Here is a 10615-nt window from a genome sequence, read left to right on the forward strand (position 1 = left end):
CCTCTGGATTTGCTGCGGCACCCTACAGAACTAGATAAAATACCACCACCCCCATACACCTTAGTAAGGAGGGCTCTAAGTTCACTCATATTCATGGCGCTCTCTTTCCACTGACTGCAGGAGAAGCCATACAAGTGCTCAGAGTGCAGCAAAGCCTTCAGCCAGAAGCGAGGCCTGGATGAGCACAAGAGGACGCATACTGGAGAAAAGCCTTTTCAGTGTGATGTGAGTTTGGTTTCTCTTTTCTTTCCCCAGTGTCCTCCAGTAACAGACATGCTGGAAGTGTGTGTGTGTGTGTCTGCATCTGTGCATCTATGTGTATATGTATGAGTGTGTGTTTGCTTTGCAGTGCTGGTCTTTCTAGTAATGTCTTGTGCTGCTTGTATCTTGTGATTGCATAATCCATGTAACCACTTTGTAGTAATTTGGTTCACCCTAGTTTGCTGGCAGCAAATAAACTCTGATTTTCTTCAAGGCACTCTTGCACCCTTTTTTAATGCAGTTGAGTTGTTCTTTCAAGGTATAGGTGCGTGATGATTCAAGGCAGCTTTCATGTGTCTACCCAGATCTTTGACAGGTTAATGACACTTAAACCAGAGATTTAACTGGTCGTAGATATTATTTATTTTGTTACAGCCTAACCATGAATTTCTAAAACATGAACAAACTCCTTTGTTTAAATAATATTGCTAATTGTTTAGATTCTCTGCTTATGACATTTGAATTGAAATGAAATTATCAACATAGTTGTTTACACTATTTATGAAAGGAAAAATACTACCACTGTCAGTAAAATTAATCCTAGCGTTAATTAATTAAGGAAAAAGATTGGTTTCTTGATGCACAGTGTCATGATTCTGTGCAAGATTGACAGTCGACAGAAGATTGACACAGGCTTTAGGGAAAACACTTGGATGCTTATTTCTAACATAAAAATAGCAAGAAGAGTATTAATGTAGCTCAGTAGAAGAAGAAGCATTAAAGTTGTAGTGTGTGAAATTGCCCAGTAGAGAATTCTCTTTAACTGTGGAGGGAAACTCGAGGACTTCGTCCCATTGGCATATCCCAATGGATAAAGTATGGGGTAAGCAGTCCACATGAAAGGAAACTCACAAACACAAGATGTTTTCCTTGTCCTTCCATGAAACTTTGGTGGTAAGGTTAAGGCAACAATGTACTCCCAGTGGGCCTACTCATAAAAATACCTATATGAACAGTGAACTTCTTTAAGGCAAGAAGTACTTGTAGAGAAAGAAATGTACACATGTAGAGCTCTAACCTGAACCAGAGGTACAGCCCTAGCTTCATAATTTCAATTGGTTTAATTCATTGGTGCTTTTATTGGAAACATTTTCATATAGGCAAAACCTGTTTAGATTACTTAATTGTACAGCTACACAAACAACTGATGGGACATAGAAATTAAATATTAACTGTGTACAGACACCTTCCTACTGTCACATTCAACTCAGCTTTCATTTATGCTAAATATTTTGTTGACTACTTCCTAAGCTAAACTGGACCATGATGTTATTTAAAAAAAAACTGTAATGGGGCGCCTGGGTGGCTCAGTTGGTTAAGCAACTGCCTTCAGCTCAGGTCATGATCCTGGAGTCCCGGGATCGAGTCCCGCATCGGGCTCCCTGCTCGGCAGGGAGTCTGCTTCTCCCTCTGACCCTCCTCCCTCTCATGCTCTCTGTCTCTCATTCTCTCTCTCGCAAATAAATAAAATCTTAAAAAAAAATAAAAAATAAAAAATAAAAAAAAACTGTAATGTTACAAGCATGGTTTTTTTCTATTTACTTCTATCTCATCTATTTCTATCCTATTTTCAAAACTCTCTGATCCTTACCTGTGGCTCAAACTGGTCCATTGAGTAGAGATCCAATGCCTCCCAAACCTCTCTGAAATGCAGCCTGCTCAGTAGAGAGAACTGGTTGTCTTGGTTCCAAAATCTTATCCTCTTAACCTACTCATTCTGGATAGAAGTCATCCTTTCTCACGCATTCCCAGTCTTTCTCCTTCCTAAATAACACTCAAATCTATTACTTCCTCTCAGTTTCTAGTCCCACTAGCAGTGGATAGCCTGCACCCTCCCTGTGTTTTATTACATTCAATCTCCAGTGTATGTGTTCTCCACCCCGCCAAGGTAATGGTATTTTTTTTTAATTGAGATGAAATTCACATAACATAAAATCAATCATTTTAAAGTGAACAATTCATTGGCATTGAGTACATTAACAATGTTGTGCAACTCTCACCTCTATCTCGTGCGCAGACATTAATGTCCCAAAATAAAATTCCATACCCATTAAGGAGTTATTCCCTACTCTCCACAGACCCTGACGACTACCAGTCTTCTTTCATTTCAATAGATTTACCTATTCTGGATATTTCACGTAAATGAATCATATAGGATGTGACCTTTGTGACTGGCTTCTTTTACTTAGCATAATGTTTTCAGGGTTTATCTACATTGTAGCATGTATCAGTACATCATTCTCTTTTATGCTGAATGATATTCCATTGTATGTATATACCACAGTTTGTTTATCTATTCATAATTGATGCACATTTGGGTTGTTTCTCCCTTTTGGCTCTTGTGAATTGCTCTCAGACGAATGTGCATATAGGTATTTAATTACCTGTTTTAAATTCTTTGGGGCATATACTTACGAGTAGAATTGCTGTGTCATATGGTGATTCTGTTTGATTTTTCAAGGAACTGCTGTACTGTTTTTCATAGTACCCGCACCATTTTATATTCCCACTGGCAATGCCGGAGAATACCAATTTTTCCACATCTTTGTCAACATTTGTAATTATTGTTCTTAAAATTATAGTCACCTTAGGGCATGTGATGAAGTGATATCTCATTGTGGCTTTGATTTAAAGTTCCCAAAGGATTAATAATAATTAATAATAATATTGAGCATCTTTCTGTATACTCGTTTGTTGGCATTTGTATCTTCTCTGGAGAAATATCTATTCAAGTCTTCTTCCCATTTTAAAATTTTATTATTTGTCTTTTTGTTGTTGAATGTAAGAGTTCTTTGGATATTCTAGATACTAGACATCTTCTTACATTCCATAAGTTATCTTTTCACTTTTTTAATAATATCCTTTGATGCACAAAACTTTTCAATGTTGGGGGCGCCTGGCTGGCTCAGTCGGTAGAGCATGCACGTCTTGATCTGGCGGTTATAAGTTTGAGCCCTACTTTGGATGCAGAGATTACTTAAAAAAATAAAATCTTAAAAAAAAAAACATTTCAATGTTGAAATCTAATTTATCTGGGTTTTTTTTTCTTTCCCTTTTCTTAACATGCTTTTGGTGTCAAATCTAAGAATTGTCAATTTCAAGGTCATGAAGATTTACTCTCCTGTTTTTTTCTAAGAGTTTGATAGTTTTAGCTCTTACATTTAGGTCTTTGATCTGTTTTAATTTTTTGAATATAGTGTGAACTAGGGGTCGATTTTTTTTGCATTATTTTTCAGTTTTTCACCATTCAATGTGATGTTAGCTGTGAGTTTTTTTAAATGCCCTTTATTATGTTGAGGAAGCCCCCTTCTATCCTAGTTTTCAGTATTTTTATCAAGACAGAGTGTTGGATTTTGTCAAAGGCTTTCCTTCATCAACTGAGATGATAATTTTTTTTATCTTTTGTTCTGTTAATGTGGTGTATTACATTGTTTGATTTTCATATGTTGAACTACCATTGCAGTCTGGATAAATCTCATTTGGTCATAACTTGTAATCCTTTTAATATGCCTTTGAATTTGGCTTATTAGAGTTTCTGTTTTTTGTTTGAAGATTTTTGCATCTATATTCAAAGGGGATATTGGCCTAGAGTTTTCTTGTAATATTTTTGTCTGGCTCTGGTATTAAGGTAATGCTGGCCTCACAGAATAAGTTAGGAAGTATTCCCTCGTCTTTGTTTTTTGGGAGAATTTGAGGGGATTAGTGTTAATTCATCTTTAAATGTTTGGTGGAATTTATCAGTGAAACTGTCTGGTTTCAGACTTTTCTTTGTTGGGAAGTTGTGTGTGTGTGTGTGTGTGTGTGTGAGTGTTTGTTTTTTGGTTTTTTTGGGTTTTTTTTTTTGTTTTTTTTTTTGATACAATCTCTTGTTCCTGGTCTCTGGAGTTTTTCTATTTCTTCTTGAATCAGTTTTGGTTATTTGTGTGCTTCTAGGAACTTGTTCGTTTCATCTTTGTAATCTAATTCGTTGGCATACAGTGCATAGTATTCTCTTAAAATCCTTTTAAATTCTTGGGGGTCAGTATTTACATCCCAGTGTGATTGTCTCAAAGTAAACCTAATCACGTGCTTCTCTGTGATAATGTCTCACAACCCATAGGGTAAAATCCACCTTCTTACTTGACTGAAAAGTTATTCTGGTTTTTGTCAATTCTTATTATTAAAATCTTAATAATCTCTTATCTTTCAGTAGTCTGCATTTTATTTGTACCAACACTGAGTTTCCTAAAGCAGTGATGCTGTTCTGCATCTCTGTCTCTTGTTCCGTGTGGCTTCATGCACTAATCCTCTGCCTGGAAAGTCCTCTCTATGTCTTGTTCACACTGCCTGGCATTCTCACACACACACACACACACACACACACACACACACAGATGACATTTGAGTCGCGTTTGAGCAAAATTGTCAAGAAAAAACTGATATATGTTGATCTCGGTTCTTTATAATTTTTCTCAAATGCCACTTCACTCATCAACACTAGCCCGTTCGGCGCAGTCATTCCATGCCTTGCAGTTCCCCTGGCATGCCATAGCTATTGAGCTTCTAGTATCTTTGCTACTATCCCTATGGTGATGACTTCCAAATCTCTCTTTCTCCTGCCTAGATTTCTCTTTTGAACTCTAGGCAGATATTTTGAAGCTGCCTGTAAGACTTCTCTCCTATATTCCAGACTGAAATCAGTATCTCTCCAGCCTTCTCAGTCACTCAGCATGTTCCCTTTACCTATACATCTCTCTGAGGGTTCCACCATCTCCAAATAACCTAAACCAAAGCTCTGAGCCTCGTGCCAGACATTTTTCCATGACCATCATCTAGTTGAGCTTCTATTGTGGGAAAGACACAGTGACTCAGTTTATATATATTCTCTCTGATCTTCACTACACCCCAGAAATACCCAGGTATTATTTCCACCTCTGTGAAGCAACTGAGGCTCACGGAAATTGAGTGACTTGCCTCTTCTCTACCACTTAAAACTGGCCAAGTCAGGATCCTAGGGTTCCAACCCAAGTAGCTCTCATTCAGTCCCAGTAATTCCTGACAGTCTTTCCTTCTATATATTTCTCAAACTTATTTTCTTCTCTAAATTTCCATTGCCACCTTTACTCCTCTCTTTTTCTCACCCCTGACCTCCATCCCAGTAGCAAATCCAATTGGCTCTACATTTAAAATAAGTTGAGACTATGAACACTTTTAACATCTCCCCAGCTACCATCTTAGTCCCCTGCAGTAATGCGGTCGTTTCTTAATTTATCTGTCTTTGATCTTTGCTCCTCCCAGTCCTAAGCTTGCCACCCAGAGTGATCTTTCTAGAACCTGAGTCAGATTTTATATATTTTAGATATAGATTGTATATGTATTATATTTCACTCATTTGCTGAAACTCTCCAATGACTGTCCATCCCATTTAGAGTGAAAACCAAGGTTTTACCATGGTCTGAAAGTCCATAGGGATCTGCACCCCCATCCTCCTACCCCAACTACTCTCTCTGACTTCAGCACCACCATCCACCTCACTCTGGCCACATCATTTCTTTGCTGTTTTTCAGACACACTAAGTATATTCCAATAAATAGGTTTTTTGGTGTGTGGGGGGGTGCGGTGCCTGCTTCCCTGGCCTGGGACACCATTCTCAAGTATCTTTATGGTCTTCTCCTGTACTTATTTCAATTCTCTGCTTGAATTCTTCTCTTTCTTATTTCCATTACTTTCTTAACCCTCAGCCCGTATTCTTCTCCTTTATGCATCCACCTGAAATATTACATGTTTGTTTGTTTAATTATTTATCATCGATTCTAAGTTCCATGACAACAGAGTTTTTTTTCTTTATTGTTCATTGCTGTGTCCCCAGGCCTAGAACATCCAAAATAAGAAATATTTAGTGAATATTTTTAAAAGCATGAATCGATTAATTAGTAAGTGCTGTCTTAGTTCATATCCAAATCATTTCTGGCTTAGAGTGGAATAATAGTATTGACCATGCTGACTCCAGTTTCATACTCTTGACCTTGGTGACTAAATGATATTTTAGTTTTAGTTTCTATTTAGAATCCTTTAATGAATCCCCACCACTTGCAGAAGATACTTCCAGTGTCTTATTATAATTACCAGGATCTCCAGGGTCTGGCTCCAGCCTTCAACTCTAACTTCTTTATGAAGTTATTTCTCTTATTTATTTATGTCAATTTATTGCTCTAATAATCTTTTTTTTCAGCCTTGGTGAACTGTTTTCACCTCCCCACATGAACCTTGCTTGTCACATCCCTGTACATTTGCACGTTCTCTTCCCTCTCCCTGGGATATCATTACCCACCTTACGACATGATAGCCCCCATACATCCAGGAAGACTTGATTGTGCTCTCCTCTGTTGCTTCTCCTAGCGTTATGTTCATGGCATTGAAAATATTTCTCTTTAGGACTGGGGGCTCCACAGGGCAGGACAGAGTGCTCTTTGTCATTCTGTTTCTAACTGAAGTGGCGCAAGGCACATTGTATGTGATTGATAAATATTAACTGAAGATGTTTGTATAGAATTTTAATATTATCTCTCAAGGTACTTCAGTAAATGTGTTTTTTTACTTCATTTTAAAACAAAATCAGTTTACTGCTAGCCTAGAGAAAGAATAAATATTTTCCTATTCTTTGGCAGGTGAATTAATACTAATTTGGAGTAGGTGGAAGGGTTGGCTAAGAAATTTAGGTGGAAATAAAGAAAAGGAAGCATCCCTGTTGCACTATTTGAATTCTTTCTTGCTCTCCCTTAATTTTAAAATGACCATGAATGTCCTTGCATTTTACTGATTTATACAGAACATCAGTTTGAAGTCTCTTAATGACTACACTTAAGTTCATGAAAATATAGCTTTTAACATGTAGGTAGTCACTTTCACAACTGTGACATCAGCTATCCTCTACTGACATTTAATCCTCTACCTGGCCCTCATTCAAAAATCCATTGGGATGTTCTCCTCCCAGCTCCTATGTGGAGCTTCTAGGATTCCTTAACTCAGAGCCATTATCAATGACTTCAGCATCTTTCTCAACTTCCTTTTCATTTCTCCAGCTTGCTGCTGCTGTAATTTTCCCATGGTGACCATGTAAATGAAATTGACTTGTATCCCTCACAACACACTGGTGAGCTGAACTGTCTGAGAACCTCCTTTATTTTTTTCAAAGAGGTTTTTATTCCTTAAAAATGGTGTCAGCCAGACAAATGGAAGAAGTACAGTCAGCTCACATATCTTTGTTTGAAGTTTGAGCCTTTAATAATAGTCTGTCCTTGGGGTTGTAAAGACTCTAAACCCAGACTGCATAGGTTTAAATCCTGGAAACCACTTCCTAGTTCTGTGACCTTGGACAACCTGCTTGAGACACTGAAGTGAATGTGTCAGTTTCCTTCTGTAAAATGGAGCTCATAGTACTAGTATCTACCTAAAAGGGTGAGGTGAGGATTGCACAAGTTAATGTTTATGAATTGCAAAGAGTGGTTCCTGGCACATAATGAAAGCTGTTAGCCCTTCAACCTAGTTCCTGTGCCAAGCACTGAAATGAGGCAGTGAACAAGACACTATGTCCCCTGTGCTCACAGAACTCACATTCCTGTGGGGTATAGACATTGAACAAATAAACTTGAATTGCATTCTATGATAAAGACTGAGAGCAATTTTAAAAAAGGAGGGGGAGGCATAAAAGAATACTTAAGGAAGAAGTCTCTGAGAAGGTAACTCTAAGTAACCTAAAAGATGAGAAAGAGTCAGCCATGGGGAAAAGAACATTCCAGGCTCAGGGAACAGTATAAATCAAGGCCTGTAGGTGGGAATGAGTATGGGTATTAGGGGAGGTAAGAAGGCAGGTGGAGCTGGAGCATCATGAGAAAGAAGGGATGCAAGTGAAATTGGAAAGCAAATTGATGGGCCTTTTAACCATGGTAAGGAATTTATTTTGAATCTACTTTCAGTGGGAAGCCAATGAGGAATTTGGTATCTATTCATTACATGGGGTTTAGAGAAGGAGCCAGGAAAATAGAAAATAGGGGATACATTATAATTCTATGTTATGATAACAAATTTTGATTACACTTATAAAGACAGTTTGGAAACTTAGAGTTTCTTTTATTTGAAAATAATCTCTATAGTTACCTTCTTTGATTTCTCTGGAATTATTCCACAGCCTTTGGTGTACTTAATTGCTCAAAAGACTTACCTAGCTATCAAATATCTTATCTACCTTTCTTTAAGTCAACAAATATTTATGGAATGACTACTCTTGCCCTAATGTTTCTTAGACCAGTAAGGAGACAGACATAAAAAAATCACCTAATAATTAATTACATTCAGGGTAAGTGTTATAAAGGAAAAGTAAAAGCTACTATGAAAGCAATTAACAGAGGACTTCTGGCAGACAGATCATATAGGCTTCCCCAAGGAGTTAGTAAGAGGAAGCTACATCAAGAGAAGTGGGAAAGTACTGAGGCAGGAAAACCTTAAATCTTCTGTGGTAATATAATATTTTTAATTATTGGACTGTTAACGTCTGTTGGGCCAGATGGCGATGTGGCAGAGCTTATATGAAGTAAACATTGGATGCCTTAGTTAAATGAGTGTATATAATAAGAAATAAAGAATTGGAATTGTGGGTAAAAAACTTCCACTTAGGATGCTTAAAGCAGTATTAACCTTTTACTTCATAAATGGGACTAAATTGAAGGGATCACTGGTGAGACATGTCTTGTGCTATTTATGTCATATGGAGAGATGCCCTCTGGGCCATTAGGCATTTTGTTTAAGAGGTTTAATATAAAATTGTCAATACACTCCATCATGGGAAGAAAGATACTGTTCCCCAGGAGTTGTTTCTCTAGACATGTTTAAATACAGTAGTGGAGGGGGAAGAAGGGTGGCTAGGATGTAAAGGACACACACATTAAATGCAGCTTTTGGGAACTATAATTAATTTTCTTTACCCTTTAGTTGGGATGTTAAATTCCATTTATTTCAAGCAATTTTTGTTCTTATGCCCATCCGTACATACTTGATAATAGGACTATGCATAATGTATATTGTATAAATGATAAATTGGCATATCTTCAGGTTTTTCAGTATAATATGATTGGTATCTTTGCGTCTTTTCTAGGTTTGTGACTTGGCTTTTAGCCTAAAGAAAATGCTGATCCGACACAAGATGACTCACAATCCCAATCGTCCACTGGCAGAATGCCAGTTTTGCCATAAGAAGTTTACAAGGAATGACTACCTCAAAGTGCACATGGACAATATCCACACTGAAGCTGACAGCTAATGGTAGCTGTAAAGGAATTAAACCATTTAGAAGGGCTCCTAATATGAAACCCAGATTTCTCTCACCTGATTAGCATAGCAGAAGTAGCTAAAAGTAATTCACTGGTCTCATAGTACTTATTTGCCTACCTTTAGAGTTTGTAGATGCTTATGCAAAAAAAAAAAAAGAAAAGAAAGGAGAAAGAAAGAAAGACAAAAAGAAAGAAAGAAAGTCCTACTTCTACCAAAAAATGGTACAAATGGAAAAGAAACCTTTGTAGCCTTGCAAAATACTGCTTGTGCTCTGTTTCATAAAATGGAAAAAGGAGTCATGGCTTTCCTTCTTGGCCACCTCTCTGTAATGAAGTTTATTAACATACTCTTTATTAGGCCTTTTTATTTTATTGTCATCTTTGTGTGTGTGTCTATGTGTGTGTGCATGCGTGCACATGCTGGTTATTACAACTGACTACTACTACCAGAAAGAAATTAATATACCAAAATATTTCATTGCAGATGAGGATAAGGTTAAGAGTTTTTAAAGTATCAAGCATGATAACAGGATAAAACTTGCTATTTTGTGAAACAGACCAAAAGTTGATCTTACTTACAGCTCCCTACAACAGTTCAGTTTAAAATAAAGAGGTATTTAAGAACTAAAGCATCTATTGAATTATTCTCATTTTAGACAATTCTTAAGAAACATTATATCCTTTAATCATTTAGATGAAGACATTCATGGTCTGCAATACTTTTGTAAGATCTATATAAGACCATACACTTAAATATATATCTAACTGATCCTCCTGAGTTTATTCTAGTTATCTTTAGAAATTAACAATATTCAAATACATATAACTAAAAATTGAAACAAAATAGGTTCTCAGTATTTGCTGACTGACAGAGTGTCAGCACATAGTGACATTACAATAGTAGTTATGATGAACCTAGCCCTTTACCTTCTCATTCCATAAAAGTGCACAGAACATGTTGGTGCAGATATAATAGAGTCCTCAGAGCATTAACATTCTGTTTTGCAAAAGACATTTTCCAGAATCTTGGCAGTAGGTGATTCTGAAAC

General features: G+C 37.0%; 1 protein-coding gene across 1 annotated transcript in view; it reads left to right on the plus strand.

The window, feature by feature from the left end:
* PRDM5 (PR/SET domain 5) overlaps window positions 1-9766 on the plus strand; it is a 191851-nt gene extending 182085 nt beyond the window's left edge. Inside the window, 2 exon segments of the mRNA XM_081812941.1 lie at window positions 121-225; window positions 9392-9766. Coding sequence (XP_081669067.1) covers window positions 121-225; window positions 9392-9556 — 270 coding nt within the window. The 3' untranslated portion in view covers window positions 9557-9766.
* Window positions 9767-10615: the final 849 nt, after the last annotated feature.

The sequence above is a fragment of the Leptonychotes weddellii genome, chromosome 2 (assembly GCF_054177405.1).
Source record: "Leptonychotes weddellii isolate Sample4059 chromosome 2, ASM5417740v2, whole genome shotgun sequence".
NCBI classification, from domain to species: domain Eukaryota; kingdom Metazoa; phylum Chordata; class Mammalia; order Carnivora; family Phocidae; genus Leptonychotes; species Leptonychotes weddellii.